The 24,715-nt window shown below is 46.8% G+C and overlaps 1 protein-coding gene across 1 annotated transcript in view; it reads left to right on the top strand.

Moving 5' to 3' along the window:
* The first annotated feature begins 10,312 nt into the window (after positions 1–10,312).
* LOC306911800 (solute carrier family 22 member 4-like) overlaps positions 10,313–24,715 on the top strand; it is a 28,889-nt gene continuing 14,486 nt past the window's right edge. Inside the window, exons 1-5 of the mRNA XM_079487463.1 lie at positions 10,313–11,058; positions 12,008–12,111; positions 13,461–13,615; positions 14,829–15,000; positions 17,049–17,175. Of these exons, the coding sequence (XP_079343589.1) occupies positions 10,660–11,058; positions 12,008–12,111; positions 13,461–13,615; positions 14,829–15,000; positions 17,049–17,175 (957 nt within the window). The 5' untranslated portion in view covers positions 10,313–10,659. The remainder of the gene's footprint in view (positions 11,059–12,007; positions 12,112–13,460; positions 13,616–14,828; positions 15,001–17,048; positions 17,176–24,715) is intronic.

Raw genomic sequence — 24,715 nt, 5'->3', positions numbered from 1 at the left:
GTGTTGCCATCACGCCTTTCTGCCAACGCACCCTAACCCCCTAGTCTTCGATGACCTTTTTAAGACAGGGGTCCCTGTTGGGCAGGTCTCGAGGCACCTCGTGGTGACGACAGAAGCTTCCCTGCAGGGTTGGGGTGCTGTGTGCAATGGGCACGCAGTGTCGGGTCAGTGGACAAGCCCCCGCCTGTGTTGGCACATCAATTGCCTAGAGTTGTTGGCTGTGCTACTTAAAATGAAGAGGTAGCAACCTCTCGTGCATGACAAGCACATGCTGGTCTGGTCGGACAGCATGACTGCTGTGGCGTATATCAACCCCCAGGGCGGAATTCGCTCATGGCAGCTATCACAACTCGCCCGACGCCTCCTCCTGTGGAGTCAACAGGTGATGAAAGTCTCTGTTAGCCACACACATCCAGGGCGGCCTGAACCAGACAGCAGGTTCTCTCTCGTCAGTTGATGCCCCACGGAGAGTGGCGACTCCACCCCCGCACATGTCCAGCTCATTTGGATGCAGTTCGGGCATGCACAGGTGGACCTGTTCGCCTCCCTGGACACCACCTATTCCCCGCTATGGTACTCCCTGACCGAGGGCTTCCTCGGCACAGAAGCCCTAGCGCACAGCTGGCCACGGGACAAGTGGAAGTACGCTTTCCACCCGTTGAGCCTCATTGCACAGGTCCTGTGCAAGGTCAGGGAAGAGGAGCATCAAGTGCTACTAGTTGTACCGTACTGACCCAACCATTTACATTTAGCAGACACTTTTATCCAAAACGACTTAAAAAGAGTTCGGGGAGCAAAAAAGCGATATGTCATAAAAGAGCAATAGTACAATAGGTGCTAATACAAAGCTACTAGTTTCAACAAAAGCTAGACCATTAACTGTTGAGAGAAGAGGGTTAGTGTACTTTTTTTTCATTTGTCTGTCAATTATTCGCAGAAGAGGTGTGTTTTAAATAGTTTTTTGAAGGTTGTGAGAAATGTGGTTGACCGGACCGCATTGGGAAGAATGTTCCACCAGGGAAGGAGTTCTGTCTGAGAGGGAAAGGGATGTTGTGCCCTTATGAGAAGGCATTAGAAGGTGCCGCTCATTTTGCTGAACGCAGGATTCTTGATGGGGTGTAGGAGTGTAGTAGGGTGTGAAAGTATGCTGGCGCAGATCCAGTCATAGTCCTGTAGGCAAACATCAGTGACTTGAATCTGATCCGGGCTTCAACCAGTAGCCTGTGGGGAGAGATGAAAAGGGGTGTCAGATGAGCCCTTTTGGGCTGTTGGAAGATGAGGTCTGCTGCTGCGTTTCGAACCAGCTGAAGTGGTTTGATAGCGTTTGCAGGAAGACCAGCAAGGAGAGCATTGCAGTAGTCCAACCTTGAGACAATGTGATCATTGAAGGACAGCTGTTCATCAAATATGACTCTGAGGTTCCTGGCTGATTCGGAAGGAGTGATAGTAAAATTGCCAAGCTGAATGGTGAGATCGTGTTGGACCGTGGGGTGTGTCGGAAATTAACCAGACTTGGTTCTCGGAGCTAATGCTCTGGTGGTTGAGACCATCAATCAGGCTAGGGCCCCTGCCACTAGGCGGCTGTACGCCTCTTCTCGTCCTGGTGCTCTTCTCGGGGAGAAGAGAGAGTCTCGAGAGCAATCTCTACCCTTCCACACTGAAAGTGTATGTAGCCGCCATTGCCGCTCATCACGAACCAGTCGGTGGGAAGTCTCTGGGGCAACACAACCTGGTCGCTAGCTTCCTAAGGGGCGCGAGAAGGCTGAATCCACCTTATCCGTGCTCTGTACCCTCTTGAGACCTTGATGTGGTCCTGGCGGGCCTCCAGAGGCCCCCTTTCGAGCCGCTGGTAGACGGCGCTCTTTCTCATCTCTCAATTATGACGGCTTTCCTGGTGGCGCTCGCCTCCATCAAGAGGGTAGGGGACCTACAAGCATTCTCCTTGTCCACGGATTGCCTAGAGTTTGGGCCCGGACACGCTCACTTTATTCTGAGACCCCGGCCCAGCTACAACCTCAAAGTTCCAGGTGGTGAACCTGCAGGCGCTCCCCACAAGGGAGGAAGACCCAACCCCATCAGTGTTGTGTCTAGTACGCCCGCTGCGCCTCTACTTGGACGGCACCCAGTGTTTTAGGAGCTCAGAGCAGCTCTTTGTCTGTTTTGGACGTCAGGAGTTGGGGAGGGCTGTCTCCAAACAGAGGTTGACGCACTGGTATCGTGGACGCCATGACCACGGCCTACCGATCGCAAGATCCCCCGTGCTTGCTCGCAGTTAGAGCACACTCCAATAGGGGTGTGGCCTCCTCATGGGCACTGGCTCAGGGCGCCTCTCTGACAAACATATGTAGAGCTGCGGATTGGGCTACGCCCAATACCTTCACAGAATTGATCATATAATGATGTGTAACGGGTAGTGATGCGCGGATGGCGGTTAAATCCGCGGGTGCTGCGGATGATCCGCGGGTCGGGTGGGTCGGGTAATAAAAAATATATTCTGATTAATTGCGCATGATGAGATCATTCGTTAATAATACAATTATTTATAACAACATTTCTTTAAAATACTAATGTGTTTTAATAGCAGTTTCGATCAGGCAAACGGCAATTTTCACTCATGTAAAAGAATTACGCGGGTGTCGACAGTGGAGGGGGATCCTTTTCTTAATGCAGAAATGGAGGCGAAACAAATCCGGGAGAAACTTAAAAAGGGAGAATTAAAAACCAAACAAAAGGTAGGAAAGAAAAGTGCCGTGTGGGAGCGCTTTAGCAAAGTGGTCAACGAAGATGATTCAAGTGCTGGATATGTGAAATGCAACAGCTGTGATGCACTGTATGTGTATGAAAGCCACAAAACTGGTACCTTGAATATGGTCCATCATGTGTGTGCTAATTCGAAAGGCGAGTCGCGTCAGACAAACACTTTAAATTCGCATATCCGTAGGGACAGCAAAAAAGTACCGCCGTACGTTAAGTCTAGTCTCGTGGACGCATGCGTGGACCTGTGCTGTCTAGATATACAGCCTTTCGATGTTGTTTCTGGCCAGGGATTCCTCCAAGTGGCCCAAACACTTATTAATATTGGCGCCTTATTAGAAGTGGCATCTGGAAAGTCGCATTCTGGCAACAGTGGAATTTGACAGTTGTCTAAAAAAAAACGCCGAAAATATCCATGACCAAATAACCACTGTCTTAATGAGTTATGGAATTAAAGCAGACAAAATTGTTTTTGTCAGTTACCAGGGCCCGAACATTAAGGCTGCACTTCGGACCTACCACTGGGTTCCGTGCTCCGCACACACGCTGAACACTGTGTTAAGACACACGTTCAGTGAGAGGAATGCACCAGAAGGCATCAAAGACGCGCTGGAAATGATAGATACGTGCAAAAGCCTGGTGACGTTTCTGAAGAGAACTGGTGCTGTTGCAAGTTTAACGCACACTGTCATTCAAGAATGTGAAGTTCGATGGAACAGCAAAGTTGACATGATGGAATCTATACTAAAACAGTATAGTGACATCAGACAGCTCCTGGAAGACAAATGCCAGCTGCATCGGATGGAGGGCATCTTTCAAGACCAGCTCACTCACTTGATCGAATTCCTCACTCTCTTCAAATTATCCATTAATGAGCTTGAAGGAGAAAAATACCCAACAATTCACATGGTGTTACTTTGGTTTTTCAAACTTAAGAGACACTGTGAGCCCAAGTTTGGAGATCCATCATACATAGTCCTTCTCCATGATCACGCATCCAGCCTGCTTGATGAGAAGATGCTCCTAACTTCCACACACAAGATCGCCACTTTTCTCTGTCCCAGATTTAAATCATTAAAAATGTTGACTCCAGATGACAGACAAGTGCGGGAGCTTATAAGTGAGGAACCCAGTGTCAGCCAGAAAGCAGAAGGCACCTTTCTCTCCTCACCAGCGGCAGAACAAGGTAGGCAAAATTGTATAGGAGTGAAGAAAAAACTTTTTTAAGAAAAAAAATATTACCTTTTTTAAATTAATACAATAAATTAATTATACAATGCATTTATAATTTAATTTTGTCCCGCATTACCTGAGCACGTAGACCACTGCAACTGTTGGTTCGGTGTGCACTAACAAGTTTAATATCCCCCATTGCAGCGGAACATGGCAGCGGACGAGCGAAAAAACTGAAAGTGGACTTCGCAGAATGGGATGAAGAGCTACCCAGAATGATGGATGAAGTGGACCAATACTGTTTTTCAAACTTTCAGTTAGATGAGTCCTCAGAGGAAAATTTGCTTTTATTCTGGGACAAACAATATCGCTTATTACCACGACTGTGGCGCCTTGCCAGGAGAATATTGTGCATTCCTGCAACAAGCTGTGCAAGCGAACGCTCATTTAGTGCAGCAGGCCGGGTTTTAGAGGCGAGGCGGAATCGTCTGAATCCTGGCACAGTAGATGCTATTCTGTTTTTGCACAGTGCAAAAGAAAAGGCCAAGTAGCTAATACTCTGATATTGCATTTAAGCTGAATTGGCACGGTTTTGTTATCGGACTTTGTTCTGTTTTCTGGAAAGAAAAAAAGTTCTTAATTGTCACTTAATTGTTCTTAATTATCTGTTTTTGGAATGTTTCAGTATAATATTTCAAATTATTTGAGCTGTGTTTGGCCAAACTTTTTGTTATACAAATAAATGTTAATTTAAAAGCATTTTACGATTAGCGTTTCATTTTAATATCGGATATTGACAGATTAGTTCTAACGTCACTGAATCTGATAACATCATGGTTAAAGAAAATAATTAGATGAATTAAAGTGACGATCGGGTGCGGGTCGGGTGCGGATATCTATATCATAGAAAATTATACGTGCGGGCGGATGACGGGTAGATAATTGATTTGAAGCAGCGGATGCGGGTGACATTTTAGCTCATCCGAGCATCTCTAGTAACAGGGTTCAATAAGAGGAGGGAAGGAGACAGGGTCGGCGTGGCGAGAACACAACTTTTATTCAAAACACAAAGCAAAAGGAAAAATATTTAAAGGACGGTACTCCTAAGACATCTCAGTTTCTTTCTCTCCAGATCTGGTTAACTCTCTCAGCCAGACTCCTCTCGTAGAACTCTCTCTCTCTCTCTCTCTCTCTCTCTCTCTCCAGCGTCGCTTCCTGATCGCTTTCACCGCTTTTACAATCTGCACTTACCCTACTTACGTCCCGCCTGTCACGGTTCTTGAATTCACTTTGGGTCTCGTGGCTTTGTTGTTTACATGTCTGTGGGTGTGTGTGTGTAGCGCGTGACCGAGGCGTCATCACTAATTAAGCGCTCAGCTGATCACACTCACTGACACCAGCTGCAGCTCATTCACTCTCCCATAAATACTCACTGTTTTGTCCTTTCCTTTGTCAGAGCGTTGTTTGGTGTTAGTTGTGAGTGTCTCCGGTTCCCTGTGGTGTCCCATACAAGTTTGTTCCTGTCTTCGAGTTCCTGATCGTCTTGTCGTCTCTTTGTATGGATTTACGTCACCTCACTGGATCTACACCGAGCACTTCACCGAGCATTTCACGACCATCGAAGTCCCTGTGTTGCCCGTGTCGTGTCATCATCATCATCATCATCATCATCATCATCTACCTGCTTTGTGACTGTGATTGGTTAATCTGACCTTTATATTAAATCCGAGTTTTCACTTGCATCTCTGCTTCCTCATAATTATTATCATGACAGAACGCTCTGACCAAGGAATGGAAGCAGCGAGTGAATCACCGACTACTTTTCAAGCATTCTTCACCAGCAGCATTCAACGCATGGACAGTTGTGAGAGAAACGGGCAGGGCTGTTCAAACCCTCGTGACACAGGTGTCCGAGCTCACCAAGCAGATTCAACTCTTGCGAGCTCCCACTGCGCCACCCACACCGGCCGTGCCCATTCCATCACCAGCGAGTGCTGCCCAACCGGAGCCCAGATTACCAGTACCGGAAGCGTACTCGGGTGAACCCAGTTATTGTAGAGCCTTCATAACATGTTGCTCAATGCATTTTGCTCTTCAACCCAGAACTTTCAGTACAGAAGAATCCAAAGTTGCGTTCGTGTTAACCCTTCTGTCCGGGAAGGCGGCACTCTGGGGTACGGCGGTATGGGAGAATCAAGATCCATGCTGCGCCTCGTTCCAGGCACTCACCGCCGAACGTCTTTGATCGCGCCGTGGCCGGAAGAGAAGCTGCCTGACTATTGGCTGACCTTCGTCAGGGAGATCGTTCAGTTTCTGACTTTTCCATTGAGTTTCGGACTCTGGCGGCGGAGTGCCAGCGGAACGAGGAGGCGCAGTGGGATATGTTCCTGCATGGGCTGGCTGACCGCATCCAGAGCTAGATTTATGCGATGGACCTTCCCGCATCTCTAAACGGATTGATCGAGCTGGCTCTGAGAGTCGATGCCAGACTGAGTCGAGTCGGGTATTACCCACTCGTGTTTCAGGAGAGACTGGTATCCAGCGATTCGGCAGAGCCGAAGAAGAGACTGTCATTTCTCATCATGGACTCCCCCCTTGCTCCTGTTGTCCTCGGTCACCCTTGGCTCCTTCAGCACAACCCCCGTGTGGACTGGCAGAGTTGTGCTGTAGTTTCATGGAGCAATCGTTGTCATGAGTCTTGTCTTGTGTCTGCTTGTCAGTCTGTCTCTGTTCCTTTGTTTCAGGAGGAGACAGTGGAGTTATCAAACGTGCCCGCAGAGTACCGTGACCTGAAGGAGGTGTTCAGTAAGTCTCGAGCTGCTTCTCTCCCTCCGCATCATCCCTATGACTGTGCTATAGAGTTATTGCCAGGTAAGTCTCCGCCTAAGGGCAAGTTATATTCACTCTCTGCTCCAGAGAGAGAGGCTATGGAGAAATACATTTCTGATTCTTTAGCAGCCGGATTCATCCGCCCTTCGACTTCTCCAGCGGGGAAGGGGTTCTTTTTTGTGGGGAAGAAGTATGGATCCCTGCGACCTTGTATTGATTACCGAGGGTTGAACAACATCACGGTAAAGAATACCTATCCTTTGCCGTTGATGTCTTCAGCTTTCGAGAGGTTGCAGGGAGCATCTATTTTAACAAAACTGGACTTACGTAATGCTTATCATTTGGTCCGCATCAGGAAGGGGGATGAGTGGAAGACCGCCTTCAATACCGCCAGGGGACACTTTGAATTTTCGGTAATGCCGTTCGGATTATCGAACTCCCCGGCGGTCTTCCAGGCACTCGTCAACGACGTGCTGCGAGATATGGTCGATCAGTTCATATATGTCTACCTGGATGACATATTGATTTTTTTCTCCTTCTCTCCAGGAACATGTGCAGCACGTCCGACGAGTACTTCAGAGGCTGCTAGAGAATGGGCTTTTTGTCAAGGCGAAGAAATGCGCTTTTCCTGCACAGTCGGTTCCTTTTTTGGGATACATTGTGTCGTCTGAGGGACTTCGCATGGATCCTGACAAGGTTAAGGCTGTGGTGGAGTGGCCGAACCCAGATTCCCGTAAGGCCCTACAGAGGTTTCTGGGTTTTGCCAACTTCTACTGGCGTTTTATTCGCAACTTCAGCCAACTAGCCGCTCCTCTGACTGCCTTGACCTCCCCCAGAACTCTGTTCAGGTGGTCCAAACTCAAGGGCCGCTTTGTTTCAGCCCCCATCCTAATCACCCCTGATCCTTCACGGCAGTTCGTGGTGGAGGTCGACGCGTCAGAGGTGGGGGTAGGTGCAGTATTATCACAACGTTCTCCCACGGACGACAGAATGCACCCGTGCGCGTTTTTGTCCCATCGTTTATCTCCTGCTGAGCGTAATTATGACATTGGTAACCGGGAATTGTTGGCAGTCAAATTAGCATTGGAGGAATGGCGTCATTGGTTAGAAGGGTCGGGGGTACCTTTTATTGTCTGGACCGATCATAAGAACCTTGAATACATTAGAACTGCCAAAAGATTGAACTCCAGGCAGGCTCGGTGGGCACTTTTTCGGTCATTTTGATTTTTCTCTCTCGTACCTCCCGGGTTCCAAAAACATCAAACCCGACTCTTTATCGCGTATTTTTGACAGTTCGCCCGTCTACTCCCGAGTGCATTTTACCCGGGACCCTATTTGTCTCCACACTCACATGGGAGCTCGAATCGAAGGTCAAGACGGCCTTAGAAGGGGTAACGCCTCCGCCTAACCGCTTATTTGTGCCACAGAGATTACGGTCAGACGTTATTCGATGGGGACATTGCTCTAATGTGGCTTGTCATCCGGGAGTCAGTCGTACCAAGTTCTTGGTCAAGCAATGATTCTGGTGGCCACTTATGGCTCGTGACGTTCACAGTTTTGTTTTGCCTTGTTCAGTTTGTGCCACTGGTAAGACTTCCAATCGACCTCCTGATGGGTTACTTCAGCCACTACCAGTTCCTTCGAGACCCTGGTCCCATATCGCTCTAGATTTTGTTACCAAGATCTGGAGAGAACGCTGCGATGTTTAGTCTCCAAGAATCCTTCCTCCTGGAGTCAACAACTCTCTATGGTGGAGTACGCCCACAACACGTTACCAGTGTCATCCACGGGCACAACTCCCTGTTGTGTGTAGTGTAGGGTACCAGCCACCAATTTTTCCCAGTCTGGAGTCCGAAGTCGCGGTCCCCTCCGCTCACGCATTTGTCCAGAGGTGTCACCGCACTTGGACTAGAGCCCGTGAGACTCTACTCCAGGTGGGGGCGCGCACCAAGGCCAAAGCCGATCGCCACCGGTCTAAGCCTCCCGGTTACATCGTCGGTTCCAAAATATGGCTTTCAACTAAGAACATTCCTGTCCGGTCCATCTCGAATAAACTTGCTCCCTAATTCATTGGCCCGTTCCCTGTCACCAAGATTGTTAGTCCGGTGGCAGTCCGCCTTAACCTCCCTCCGGTGTACAGGAGAATTCATCCCGTGTTCCATATCTCCAAAATTAAGCCTGTATTTTACTCTTGTATTAATCCCCCAGCCCCGGTTCCCCCACCGCTGCGTCGCGTAGAACCATCCTATTCGGTCAACCGTATTCTGGACTCAAGGCGGAGGGGATGCGGAGTTCAGTACTTGGTGGACTGGGAAGGTTACGGTCCGGAGGAGAGAAGTTGGGTACCTGCTAGAGACATCCTGGATCACTCCCTTATCGATGATTACAATCGACAGGTAAGGGAGTCTGGGAACGCCAGGAGGCGTTCCTAGGAGAGGGGGTACTGTCACAGTTCTTGCATTCACTGTTTCCTTCGGGTCTCGTGGCTTTGTTGTTTAAATGTCTGTAGGTGTGTGTGTGTAGCGCGTGACCGAGGCGTCATCACTAATTAAGCGCTCAGCTGATCACACTCACTGACACCAGCTGCAGCTCATTCACTCTCCCATAAATACTCACTGTTTTGTCCTTTCCTTTGTCAGAGCGTTGTTTGGTGTTAGTTGTGAGTGTCTCCGGTTCCCTGTGGTGTCCCATACAAGTTTGTTCCTGTCTTCGAGTTCCTGATCGTCTTGTCGTCTCTTTGTATGGATTTACGTCACCTCACTGGATCTACACCGAGCACTTCACCGAGCATTTCACGACCATCGAAGTCCCTGTGTTGCCCGTGTCGGGTCATCATCATCATCATCATCGTCTACCTGCTTTGTGACTGTGATTGGTTAATCTGACCTTCAAATTAAATCCGAGTTTCACTTGCATCTCTGCTTCCTCATAATTATTATCATGACGGGGCGGTCTCCTGTCTCTTCCACTGCAGACTTCGCTAAACCACGCTCCCTCGCCACATGATGCTTCGTAAAACAAAATTGTATTGTGGTCAAAAGTACCTGTTTTTTTACCAATACTACTGTATAACTTCATAATCAAAGCATAAGTGCAGAAATATGCATAAATGTTAATAAATGGCATATTTAACTGTAATAATTGGCATGTTACTAGTAAAAACAAACACATTGACATCTATCTTTTTTGGCCAATTGGGGTAGTGGGTAATGGTTGTGTAAGATAGTACGCCACTTTTTTTGTTAGGACGACACCACTGGTCAAGCCCTATGTTGCATGTTGCAGTGGCGCGCCATCTTGGGTGGTTAATACTCCACTGCTATGATTGTTTTGATATGTACTGTTACTTTTGTTGACATACAGAGAAATCGAAAGTGAAAGAACCATGGGCTTTTCCTGGACGACTCTGCGTAATACTATTGCAGTTTTAATACAGCAAGACAAGAAAAGCAAAACAAACGCACTAGCAGTCATCCATTGAACGTGCCCAAAGACGGACTCGAAACAGCAGAGAATTAGTGAGACAGTAGGGAGCAGCAGTGAACACAGGTCTGTCACCTCGCGTTCGCTATGAACGAATCAATGCACTCAAACAGACGCTTGACCAGTTCGTTGCGATGAACCGACTCAAAAACTGATTCATTCACATCAGTGAATCAAATCTGAAAACGAGGAGCCTGCGACTGTGCGACACACGGTATTATTTGAGAAAAATAAATCATGTTGCTGAAAACCGACATGATTCCTAAACGTTCCGTAAAGAAATGCAGTTGAAGTAACATATCGCGCGTCTGCTGCTGCTGCTGCGTGAGTTTGTTTGCCCCTCCCATCTCCGTTTAAAGCAGCCGATCTCATGATGGGAGACGCACTTGCTCTGAGGGCTTAAACGTGTTCACGAATACCATGAACTTTCCAAACTACGACGATAGCACTGCGTTTCTGGGGGACTGGGGACCTTTTCAAAAGACCGTATTCGCTCTTCTGTGTCTGTGCATCATTCCCAATGCGTTCACGGGGTTGTCGATGGTTTTCATAGGCGATACGCCCGCTCACCGGTGCGCGATTCCCGCGGATCTGAACATCACGGCTGAATGGAGGAACGCGTCTGTGGCTATAGATGAGCACGACGGAGAAGCTCGAGTCAGCAGATGCTCGCGACACAGAGTGGATATCATTAAAAGCTATTCTGACAGAGGTTTGATCCCGTGGGTGCATGTCAACGTGTCCACTATTCCCCGGGAGAACTGTCTAGACGGGTGGGAATATGACAGAAGGACATACATCTCCACGATCGTTTCAGAGGTAACGTTAATGCGTGTCGGGTCGATCTTCGCCTCTTGAGGAGAACTTCGTTTTCCTCCAATCAAGTCAAGAGCCTTTTTATACAAAATCGAGTTTGATTGAGGACGGCTATTACATTGATAACCGTTTTCATGCTCAATTGAAATATTTAAGCATAATGCCAATGCCTTATGTGGCTCTGCTTTAAAGCCACTATGAGAGACATGTTGGACTATTAACTCAAAACCTCTACTTCAATCCCCGACTGGAAAAAAACAGCTACACCAGCTCAAGCTGGTCAACCAGCATTGGCCGCTTAAAGGGAAACTTCACCCAAAAATGACAATTCAGTCATCATTTAGCTACTCGCCTTCAAGTCTGTATAAAGGTCTTTGTTCCCATGAACACAGAGAAAGATATTTGGAAGAATGTTTAAAGCCAGACAGATTCTGCCCCCCATTTACTGCCATAGTAGGAAAAATTACTTTTCATTTGTTTTGTTGAACACAATTTTGAAGAATGTAGGTCTGGGGACTTTTGACTCCCATTTATTTAGTCCTAAACCTGTTCTGCTTTAAGAATAGAGAACAAACATAAACTAACAGAAGTGTTAAAATGAGGTAAACTACCCGGTTTCGTGCCTGGCATGGTTTGGCCACTTGAAATGCAACTCAAGTGCCATTACATCTTTTTGTTATTGAATAACATGAAGTAATGATAAGCTGAAAGAAGGTGTCAGTTCAAAGTTCAGTTCTATATGTTTTGTTCAGTTCTATATGTAGCTTTGAATAAAAACTCAGACTTTCATTCATGATCTCTACTGGTTCTGATCTACGCTACTTGATTTTGATGGTAGTTTAAAAGTTCAGTTGATTAAATTCTTGAAATGTGTAGGTAAGGACATTTTTATTACAGCTGCCAGTGTTTGTAGTATATATAATGTGGGTCTTTTTTGTACTTGAAATCACAGTGGGATTTGGTGTGTTCAGACGACTGGCGAGCTCCATTGACAACATCACTTTTTTTTTGTGGAGTTTTGACTGGTTCTGTGATCTCTGGACAGTTGTCTGACAGGTTAGAAAGCATCAAACCTCCTTTTACAAGCCAAGTGTCAATATCACTACATTTTCGAACAGAGTACATTTTCACCGTAAGGCCAGTATATGGTCATCAATATTTTCTTGATGTTTGGACAGATTGTATGATAAAACAGCGTCAGAACTGAAACTATCGTCATTTAAAAAGAACATTTTTGAACATTATCACCTCCTTGACCCATTAACTGGTGCACAGTAAACCAGATGATATTGATAGATCTGATAAACTGTCAGTCTTGTTATTGATCCAAAATGATACCATAGTGTTATTCCATCTATTTCATAGGCCAGAAATGATAGATCTAACTATCCTGAAGATTATCAGAGCTGAGGGAAAACAGCAGGAGACAAAAGTGAATTAAATGAGCCGAGTTTATTCATTTACATTTACGCATTTGGCACACGCTTTTATCCAATGCGACTTACACAGCATTATCATATACATTTGTTTCTACATATGTGCAAAACCCTGGGATCGAACCCACAACCTTGGCGTTGTTAACACCATGCTCTTAACACTGAGCTTACCTCTGACTAGAAACACATTCAGCAGGTGTTTTTATGCCAACACTGACAGTGGAAAATTACCTCATTCATGTCTCGTGACCTTGAAAATTCGAAATGAAAATTCTGTCATGAATTACTTACCCTGAAGTCGTACGACAACCCTAGGATTTCCGTTCATCTTCAGAAAACAAATTAAGATCGTTTGGATGAGATCTGGGAGCTTTCTGACTTCCCCTATAGACATTAACTTAAATGACAATCTGCACTTTGAATGACGGTTACGCTGCTGTCTCAGCGGGAGACAGGAAGCTCCCAGACTTCATCAAAACTATCTTAAGAATGAGATCAGAATGAGACCACTGGAAACACATATCTACTTGTGAAGATACTGCATCCATAAGATGCTGAATTATACATGTTATAACTAAGAAACTAAATATATAAAAATTGTTAAGAAAAAATAAATGAAAACATTAAGCATATGAAAATAAGCAATTAAATAAATAAAAAATGTATGTCTGTAGTCTCAGGACAGAATTTCATTATCTCTAGAAACTCACACACACACACACACACACACACACACACACACACACACACACACACACACACACACACACACACACACACACACACACACACACACACAGGCTGCTTTTAAGAAATTCCGAACCTACGATCTATCAATATGGAATGATGTTTTTGAAATGACCCCTTTAAAATGTGACAGAGAATATCAAGCATATGTAAATGTTTAAGAAAGGTAAAAGTTTCTTCTAGTTGCCTTTTCAAAAGAATTGTTTTGCTCTTGATTTCCAGGTTTGGCAGGAAAATTGTGCTGTTTGTTACCATGGGGATTCAGACAGTATTTACCTTTATTCAAGTCTTCTCTCCGTCATGGCTCATTTTCTGTTTGTTGTTTTTCATTGTCGGAATGGGACAGATTTCTAACTATGTGACAGCATTTGTTTTAGGTACATGCTTTTGATGTACTGTGATTTTAGGTGTACATTTTAGTAGCCGACTTGATTTTGCTTTGTTTATATAGTTGATTTTAGGCATTTTTAAAACTTTGTGCATTTTTTCTTATACAAAATAATGGATAATAGATGGATATTTTACAAATGTTTAATATTTTTACAAGGGATCTAGAAATCATTCCTAAGAATTAAAACTGTAGATTCTCTGTTAATCCATAAGTAGTTAATTTATGAAAGTTCATCATCATTTACTCATCCTACACAGTCCTAAATGTTATTTATTCAGCTAAATACAAGCAAAGATTTTCCTCCAACAGTGTCCTGGCTATAATTTTGGATCTTGATGATTCTTTCTCCGTAGTGAGAAGTAATTAAATGATGCAGAAAGCCAAAGTTATACATTTCACGGATGAATATTTACTGAGTAATCCACTACTTTGTTGACGGGGTCAAAATTATCATTTTAGCCTACTATAAAAATGACTTTAAAAGATGGCAGCAGCATTATTTTATTTTTTCCAGAGAGTTTGGAAGATCTATGAGTAGAAGAATCTGTTGACTTAAACTAGCCTCCCTTCATGACATGACCAGGGATGCTAACATACACATCGGCTATATGCTTCTGCATATTTCGACTCTTTGTAGCTTCTGAGGCTTTTCCAATGAAAATCAGGCAGCATTGACCAGGCTTTAAAAGAGTCATGTTGCACTTTAGGGAAGCTGGTGTGCTTTTGAGCATCGTCTTTCAACAAGTAGTGGTTCTAGTTCATGACAAATACATCAGGCTTTATCAGACTGCCACAGGCATGCCTTTTTTAACCCTTGTAATTTGGCTTCAATTTTGTGATAATGTTTTTTATATCCCCCTCCCACCATCACAAAATACTGGATTAAACATTCATTCATTTTATTAAAATATTTTAGCTTTCTTTGTCATTTAAGGATTTCCTTCTCCAGAGTTAAAAGGAATGATCAACCTTTATAGTTGAGGATTTTATGGGATCTTTTAAAACATTTTGAAGCTCTAAAAAAGCAAAACAGCTGGTTTGTGAAAAGCAAGAATAGCTTTTTGTTTTCAAATATGACAACTTTCTGGCAATAAACCGTAATGTCTGATGGGGTGAGTAAAAGATAAGAGAATTTTCCTTTTTGGGTGGACTTTTCCTTAAAGATTCCCTCAGGTTAACAAAATGTCCTTTTGTCCTAGGAATGGAGATATTGAGTGCATCAGTTCGTGACATCTACTCCACTCTTGGTGTTTGCCTTTTCTTCTCTATTGGGTATATGACTCTCCCACTGGCTGCATACTTCTTGCGGGACTGGAGAACGTTACTACTTGCTCTTACCATTCCTGGCTTCTTCTACATACCCCTTTGGTGGTAGGTGTAAGTTATGTGCTTCTCCAACTGAAACATTTCATCACCACTGAATTATAAAGTTCTATCTGACGTTTTTGTCAAAATTGAGTTATTCACATATTATTATTCTGTGACAACATATTAACATTAAGTTATGTTGTTCACATCTATGGTCTTCCATAGAAAACTAAAATAAGTGCTATACAGTTCTTCTCGTGAGTTCATCAGCACTTTGAACACAAGCGGACCATTTCGTGAGGACAGTATAAGTCATAAAAGACAAATACTATCAAAGTCAGTTTTGAACAAAATCTTTCTTTTGAGCTCAGTGTTATGCCAGTACCTAGTCATTTATGCGTATGAGTAATAATACGAGCTAATCATTTTTGTGAGAACCGTCGATGCATGTTCAGCGTGTTAAACTAAATAAAGAAACAGTCAAAACTAAACCGTAAAAAACAACTTTTATTCAAATTTGTTACATTGTGTTATAAGCATGTTTCTGCACCTGACAAAATATTTAGCAATACCATTTATGCTGAACTTGAACAAAAAAGTTATCCGTTTAAAAATATTTGTCATAGAAGCCATGACATGTGACTTTTGTTATTATAACACTAATTTCATGTTTCAAAACAAATAATAAGGGAGTAATAATAAGTAAACCATTTGTGTTAGTTGTAAATCATTTCTTTTATTAATGTTTTGGAAGACGGAACGTTATATTTCCTAGCAGAATGTTTTATTTCAGAATTGAAGGTTCTGTCTACATTTGACCTTTTCCAAAAATCCCCTATTATAAATTTGAGAGGATTTTTATATTGTACATGTATTTGATATTGTCTTCTCATTTATCATTTTTGCTATATGCAATGTAAAACTTTTGAAGCTCAACTACCATTTTGTTTTCTCCCACTGTTAGCTATTGAGGGTGGACACAAACATGAACAGTCACACACAGTAGGCCCTTAATTCCCTCACCCCGGGAGGACAATATATATATTTTTTCAAAAAAAACCAAAGAATCCTTAAAAATGACACCTACATTAATCATGTACCTTAAAAACACTTTTATATAAGTATATGCAAGCATATATAAATTGCACATATTACAGGTCAGCACATGACAGGTGGTGTGTTCTGCACAGAACTAAGTACAGAATCCCATGGTTTGTCATGTATTGGTTTTGGATGTGCACACATCTTTTTTTGAATGTCCATTTTTTTAAAAATACAATATAGGGTTGCAGGAGACATTTTCAAAGTAGGTAGACCAAACTGTTAGCAAAAGGCCAGATAGTTACACAGTGTCAACATCGGACGTGACACGACAAAATAACCCATTAGAACGTATTATCATTTTACATTTTGTCTACACTGGATGCGGTGCAGCTCGCGTCTGGTGTAGACAGGGTGTAAGGTCACAATTCCTGATATAGGACCACCACTTCTGGCTCACTGTCAGACCAATATCATATTTTAAACTTGGCAGATCATTTATAGAATAAAATTTATTCATATTACTGTAGGGGAATTAAAATAATAATCTAAAATTAAAGTTGAGCCAAATGCTAGCAGAATGCCTTTTATAGACCAGCATTTATGAGGGATGTCTCACCTTTAAACTTGCACAATTCTACTTTTCTCAGTTTTTATTGTTATTTCACACCATTTTCGGTTAATAGTTGACCATAATTACATGAGATGATAATATGTTGTAAAGCTTTGAGTAAAGACCAAAGTGTAGTCTAGCCGTCTGTGAATGCATCTGCATGATGAAATCTTCCTGATCAGGAGGGTCCGTGTTTGTCCGCACACCCTGTCCGATTGCAAATCAATTTTCGAGACCACTCTAACAAAATGGGTACTACAGGGCATGCGCGAGATAATTTTTAATCGGCCGAGTCCACTAGGTGACGTGTAGGTGACTCTATTTTTCCCTTCTCGAAAGCATCGGGGTCGTGTCAACAGCATGTCTGCACAATATAATGTGAAAAATTAAGCATAATAGTGGATTGATTTTGGTTATAGATTTATCAGGCTATGTTTATTCTTCTATATATTTACAGGTTTATTCCAGAGTCTCCACGATGGCTGCTGTCTCAGGGAAGGGTTGAAGAAGCTGAGGAGATTCTGAGAAAGGCAGCAAAAATGAATGGCATTAAGGCCCCTGATGTCATTTTCACCCAATTTCAGGTGAAATCCTTATGAGAACACTGGAAACTGGACTTAAAAAGTTATGATGTCTAGCTGTGAAGTCAATATGCTGACACACCAAGCAAAACAAATTCTAATATACAGTATATATTGTAAACAAAACCCCATTTGTGCGTGACTCACAGCAAAAGGTTTGGTTATTTTTTAGGATTTTAGGACTGTTAATTATTCTGTTGAGAGGCGGGTCGATAAAAAATCTTGTTGGCTCTTATGACTTAGGGTCATATGATATTTACTCTTTCCCCGCCGCCAAAAGTTGCCAGCGCCAGCGTTTTTTACGATTTTTACTACATTTTGATGGCTCACAGTACATTTTCTGTAATTAATTTATGAACTAAACAATATATCAAATGAAAGAACTTTTCATTTAAAAAAACGGTTTGATTTCTAAATGACTAGATAACTCGTCAATGGCGGGGAAAGAGTTAAAGCACAATACACAAGAACCAATTAGATTTAAAGTTACTGACATGATGCCATATTTGAATTTAGCCCTGAAGTTTGTTTTTGTTTCACAAATTGTCCCCTCTGCCCGCTGACTTGCACTCAAAATGTACTTTATGAACCAGACCCCAGTCTTGAACATGCTTTCATCATGACAATAAAACATAGGCAAGGCAAGTTTATTTATATAGCACATTTCATACACAAGGATATTTCAAAGTGCTTTACATAAAAATTTGTCACGAAATGGCTTGGACAGAACCCAGATGCAGGCAGACGAGGAGTTAGATAAAACAAATTTTATTTAAATGTGAACAAAACTAGAAAAACAAACACTTCCCTCTATGGGGACAAAACGTGGTCTACAGGAAAAACTATATAAATCCACAAACTTAGAAACAGGTAATCCAAAACACGAAGTCCACAGAACAGCAAAACATCCAGTGATCACAAACATTAGACAATAGATAAAGACAAAGACAATGCACCAACACTGAACAGAGAGAAACTGAGACCATATAAAGGGAGACACTAACGAGGAGTGATTACATGGGGAGAGTGGTGACAGCTGATGGGAATGAAACTCTAACGAGGTGAATTAAAAAACAGACGATGGGAATGAAACCCTAATAAAATTACAGGAGATAGGAGGGTGGGGCTGAGAGACATAACAGGAAGACATGTGGCATTAAGTAACAACATAAAGCCACATGTCTCCACACATAACACAACAGAAACCCGAAAGACGTGGCAATGTCATGACTCTGCCCAAGGAGCTAGAAAGCACGAGACAGGAAGGACAGAGTCCTAACATTACCCCCGCCCCCAGAAACGTCCCATGGCGTCGCAAGGGAGAAACTTCAGCGGGCCAAAACACCAAAGCACAAAGACAAACACCACAAGCACAACACAGAACAAACTAAGGGGAACATAAGGGAGGCTATGAAGGGGTTCGGGTGGGTCAACAAAAACAACAAACATGGGAGGGGGGGTGGGGGAATGGGAGGCCAAACCTTGGGGACACCAGAAAAGGGTGGGACAGGTTGAGGAGACTTGAAACAACCGGACGAGACCGGCGGGGACTTGAAGCAACCGGACGAGACCGGCGGGGACTTGAAGCAACCGGACGAGACCGGCGGGGACTTGAAGCAACCGGACGAGACCGGCGGGGACTTGAAGCAACCGGACGAGACCGGCGGGGACTTGAAGCAACCGGACGAGACCGGCGGGGACTTGAAGCAACCGGACGAGACCGGCGGGGACTTGAAGCAACCGGACGAGACCGGCGGGGACTTGAAGCAACCGGACGAGACCGGCGGGGACTTGAAGCAACCGGACGAGACCGGCGGGGACTTGAAGCAACCGGACGAGACCGGCGGGGACTTGAAGCAACCGGACGAGACAGGCGGGGACTTGAAGCAACCGGACGAGACCGGCGGGGACTTGAAGCAACCGGACGAGACCGGCGGGGACTTGAAGCAACCGGACGAGACCGGCGGGGACTTGAAGCAACCGGACGAGACCGGCGGGGACTTGAAGCAACCGGACGAGACCGGCGGGGACTTGAAGCAACCGGACGAGACCGGCGGGGATTTGAAGGGGCTAGGGAGAGGTGTGTGTTCAAGGGGGAAAAAAGCTTGAGGTGATGCCGGCCGGAGAACTGGCTGAGGCACCGGCTGGAAGGCCGCCTGCGGAAGGGAAGGTCCGGCCGCCTGCGGAGGGGCAGGTCCGGCCGCCTGCGGAGGGGCAGGTCCGGCCGCCTGCGGAAGGGGAGGTCCGGCCGCCTGCGGAGGGGCAGGTCCGGCCGCCTGCGGAGGGGCAGGTCCGGCCGCCTGCGGAGGGGCAGGTCCGGCCGCCTGCGGAGGGGCAGGTCCTGACGCCTGCGGAGGGGCAGGTCCTGACGCCTGCGGAAGGGCAGGTCCTGACGCCTGCGGAAGGGCTGGTCCTGACGCCTGCGGAGATGCAGGTCCTGACGCCTGCGGAGATGCAGGTCCTGACGCCTGCGGAGATGCAGGTCCTGACGCCTGCGGAGAGGCAGGTCCTGACGCCTGCGGAGAGGCAGGTCCTGACGCCTGCGGAGAGGCAGGTCCTGACGCCTGCGGAGAGGCAGGTCCTGACGCCTGCGGAGATGCAGGTCCTGACGCCTGCGGAGATGCAGGTCCTGACGCCTGCGGATATGCAAGTCCTGACGCCTGCTGAGAGGCAGGTCCTGACGCCTGCTGAGAGGCAGGTCCTGACGCCTGCTGAGAGGCAGGTCCTGACGCCTGCGGAGAGGCAGGTCCTGACGCCTGCGGAGAGGCAGGTCCTGACGCCTGCGGAGAGGCAGGTCCTGACGCCTGCGGAGAGGCAGGTCCTGACGCCTGCTGGATCGCTGGCTGTGAACCCGGCTGGAGAACCGGCAGGAGCGCCGGCTGGGCTGGGTTACGTGCCCCCCTCCGTTGCCTCTTCCTCTTCTGCCGAGCCAATCTCCTGGTAGTCGGCTGGAGGAAGGAGGTGAAGGACGGGGCTGGCTCCGCGTTGGAGGCCTCCGAAGAGGACCCCCAGGACTCTCTCCTTCCACGCTTGCCCCGAAGACTGGTGGTTAGTGGAGAGGTTGCAGGGTCCGAGACTGATGGTGCGGTGGTGGTCACGACCCCAAGCTCCAGGGTGTGATCCTCAGGGATCGAACCCAATGGGGTCGTAGAGCTGAGGCGTGTAGAGACCCTGGGCAGATCCCGATCACTAATCCGCTGAACAAGATCAGTGAAGCCCAGGTGTCTCTGTAACTTCATCTCCTCCTGGGAGAGCGGTTCTGCAAGGCAGCCGTTGAAGATTACCTTCAACTCCTCCTCCGTGAAGCAGCCTCGCTTTGCCGTTGCCAAGAACTTGTCAGCGAAGTCCCATATGTACATGTCTCTCTGGCGGAGGCCAAAGAGAAGGTACGCCTCACTAGCACAGGCAGTCGTGTCCGTACTGCCTGCTGGGTTCAATGTGGGTTGGTGCATTCTGTCACGAAATGGCTTGGACAGAACCCAGATGCAGGCAGACGAGGAGTTAGATAAAACAAATTTTATTTAAATGTGAACAAAACTAGAAAAACAAACACTTCCCTCTATGGGGACAAAACGTGGTCTACAGGAAAAACTATATAAATCCACAAACTTAGAAACAGGTAATCCAAAACACGAAGTCCACAGAACAGCAAGACATCCAGTGATCACAAACATTAGACAATATATAAAGACAAAGACAATGCACCAACACTGAACAGAGAGAAACTGAGACCATATAAAGGGAGACACTAACGAGGAGTGATTACATGGGGAGAGTGGTGACAGCTGATGGGAATGAAACTCTAACGAGGTGAATTAAAAAACAGACGATGGGAATGAAACCCTAATAAAATTACAGGAGATAGGAGGGTGGGGCTGAGAGACATAACAGGAAGACACGTGGCATTAAGTAGCAACATAAAGCCACATGTCTCCACACATAACACAACAGAAACCCGAAAGACGTGGCAATGTCATGACTCTGCCCAGGGAGCTAGAAAGCTCGAGACAGGAAGGACAGAGTCCTAACAAAATTATTAAAATAATCATATAAAAACAACAAGGAACAATAACAACAAGGAGTTTTAAAAACTTTAAAAATGATTTAAAATTGAATTTTAAGGGAACAAAAACAGTTAAAGATGATATTATTATACAAGAAATACAGTGCAGTCCGTTCGGACATAGCACGGTGCTCATTCAGTAAATGCACAGCTAAACAGATGAGTTCTGAGTCTGTGGCTAATGTTTTAGCACATCCGATCTCTTTTGGAAGCTATGGGCGGCATAAAAGATCCCTCTTGTTTAGAGTGATCCCTCGGTATATCTAACTGACTTGATCCTAGTGATCTAAGTGGTCTGTTAGCTTTATATTCTGTGAGCATATCTGCAATCCTGGCAGCAGCGTTCTGTATGAGCTGTAGCTGTCTGATGGTCTTCTTGGGAAGGCCGGTGAAAAGACCTTTGCAATAATCCACCCTGCTGGTAATAAAACCATGAACAATTTTCTCCAAGTCTTGACTGGAAACTAAACATATTATTCTTGCAATGTTTTTGAGATTGTACTATGCTGATTTAGTAACGAATCACACCAAGATTCTTGACTTGATTTTTAGTTGTTTGACCCCTATAGTCAAGGCATGCATTCAGCTTGAGAACTTCATCACTTTGTTTCCAAATGTGAGGACTTTAGTTTTCTCCTTGTTTAACTGAAGAAAGTTTTGGCACACCCAACAGTTAATTTCATCAATGTAGTCATTTGGTGATGAGGCTACAGGTGTCACCTGCATGGCTGTGATATGCAATTTTTCTTCTTTTTCATTATTTGACTTTATTTGGGAGCATATACAGTAATTGAGCCTTGTGGGACTCCGCATGTCATTGACGTCCATTTCGACTTATGCTCTCCTATACTAACCTCTCTCATCTAAGTATGAACTGAACCCTTTGAGGACCGTCCCAGAAAGACCTAGTTCCCTTTCTGTCGGTCTCTCGACGTTGTGTCGAAGCCGACAGATGGGGTTCGCCCTTGAGAACCAATCATCTCTGACTATTTTGAAAAGGCCAATGAAATTGGCGAATGAAATTTGCATGCCGGGCTCCGCCCCCGGATATCCGGGTATAAAAGGGGAGCCGGCGTGCTCATTCATTCACCTTTTGTGCTTCGGAGCCTTCGCATCTGATGACATTCTTCGAATTGCCGATTTCTATGACGCGGTGCAGCGGAGATTCCCCTGGGCGTCCTGGCAGTTCCATTTCATCAGCGTGGCATTGCCTGCTGATCTCTTGGGTGCAGTACACTCATCGAGGACGGGGACGGACACGGTGGTTGCCGCAAGTGTTCGGGGGTCCGACCACTGTGGCAGCCTCGTGGATTCGTCCTGCCCGCACTGCGCGCGGATGGCTATTCAGACGTTGCGTCACTGCGCGCGGATGGCTAGTCAGACATTGCGTCACTGCGCGCGGATGGCTATCCAGACGTTGCGTCACTGCGCACGGATGTCTAGGCAGACGTTGCGTCACTGCGGGCGAATGGCTATTCAGACGTTGCGTCACGGTGGCTATGTTCTGTCAAGAGCAAGCCACCACCTCGTTTGCTTCCCGTTCTGTGACCGCAGCGGCTACGGCCCTGCCGTCAGCGGCGGCGAGCAGCGAGGGTGATGTGGGGACTATCGTGAGCGTTAACCCGTCAGCCGCGGCTCGCGGACCGCTCGCGCCCCGTCTCGCTTGTTTAGCAGTTCCCCAAGGATGGTCCTAAGCCATCTTATTCCTCAGCCATGCGCTCGGACACGAGCCATGGAGATGAGGTGTCTCTTGCAACATCGGAGCGCGACCTGCTGGCATCAGACTCTGGCGATTCCCTGAAGCTCCCTCCCTCGGGAGGTCGAGCACAGGTGAGAGCAGACGTCAAGATGTCAGCCATGCTCGCTCGGACTGCCGTGAGCGCCAGTTTGCGGCTCAAGTGCCAAGTTTTACCGAGCTGCATAAGGAGTTCAGTAAGACCTGGAGCGTCCCCTTCGGCGCGCTTTTCGTCTAGCTGGCTCTATCGCCCTCTCTTCCCTCGGGGCGGGGAGGCGGCTAGGGACTATGTCAATGCACCCTGGGTGGAGCATGCAGTCGCGGGTATCCGCAGACGGCGGCCACCTTGGGAGCTTGACCTAGACTTTTGACAGTGTAGAAACAGACCGGCCTGCTGTGACCCGGCCGCCTTTCGGCCGTCGAGGTCTCGCACGTGGTCTGCCCCAGCAGCCCTGGCCTTCTCCAGCGTCGACTCCGGTTCTGGTGCCCCCGCAGGTGGCCCCCCGGAGGAAGACGTCGAGAGAAGGACCACCTAGAGAGATTGAACCATCGGGCCCGACCCAGCCTGGGTTGCTGGATGGTCGGACTGGGGCGGTCCCTGCCGCGTCCCAAACACCTTCTGGGCCCCTTCGGGGGCCTAGTGCCCGCCTTCTCACAAGGAGAGGTCTCTCTCTGGGTCCCACTTGCAGCCGCTCTCACCCTCTGAAAGATGGTGTTCGGCAACTCGACGTTGCGTCGTGGCGGCACGCAATGACGAGTATAAAGCAGCCCTCAGCACTCTGGCTTCGACGGTGCGTCGAGCTGCGCCATCGCCTGGCAGGTGATTTAGCGGAGCCGCTCCCCCCGGGGGACCAGCACTAATAGTCATTGAACCAACCCCCGCGGGTTGATGAAGCAGATCGCAGCCCCTCCTGTGAGGTCCCTGGGTGCTTGGTTAGCATTTCAAACCATCACGGTGGCTGGGAGTGTGGTCCATCTCGGCATTCGATCCAGTTCGCCAGACCTCCGCCGGACTTCGGGCATCCTCTTACCTCAGCAGAGGCAGGGATGTTCCCGTGCTCCAGGCCGGGGCTGCCACCCCTCTGGCGAAGGCGATCGAACCGTCCCTTCGGCCGAGATGTCCAGTGGCTTCTACAGCCGCACTTCATCATCCCCAAAACCAGGGGTCTCTGCATACCTTGAGCAGCACCTTGCAAGGGTGCCGTTCAGGAGGCGCAGAAGCGCGTCCTGGTGTCTGTCAGACGCCAGGAGTGGTTCATGACAACTGACCGCATACTCTCATGTACAGTTCCCTCGGCACTGTCGAGGGGCTGGCATGTCAGTAACGGGTCAGCCGGGAAAAAGAGGGCAGCTCTCCCTGGCGCGGAGCTTCCCTTTTTCCTGGTAGAGAACTCAACACTGTCTCCATGACTGCGTGCTCGCTCACGAGCACGCACAGTCAGTGCTGAGCTGCTTGAACTTTCAGGCAGCAGCCAGCGGTCCCCTGAAATCAGTTTCAGAGGCTCCTGGGCATGGTGTCCTGGGGGGTGGCCTGTCCCCCTCGGGTTGATGCACATGGGACCGCGACAGCACTGACTACAGAGATGAGTTCCCTGGAGAGCGTGGCGCACTGGCAGTAGGCGTATCGTCATTACGCCTGCTGCCGTCGCATCCTAACCCCGAGCAGGTCCTGAGGCCGGTCGTGGTACGACAGACGCCTCCCTACGGGGTGCGGGTGCGGTGTGCAACGGGCGCGCAGTGTCGGG

The sequence above is a fragment of the Barbatula barbatula genome (assembly GCF_947034865.1).
Source record: "Barbatula barbatula genome assembly, chromosome: 22".
NCBI classification, from domain to species: domain Eukaryota; kingdom Metazoa; phylum Chordata; class Actinopteri; order Cypriniformes; family Nemacheilidae; genus Barbatula; species Barbatula barbatula.
Note: the sequence above shows the minus strand (reverse complement) of the source record. Positions and strands in the feature narration are given on the sequence as shown.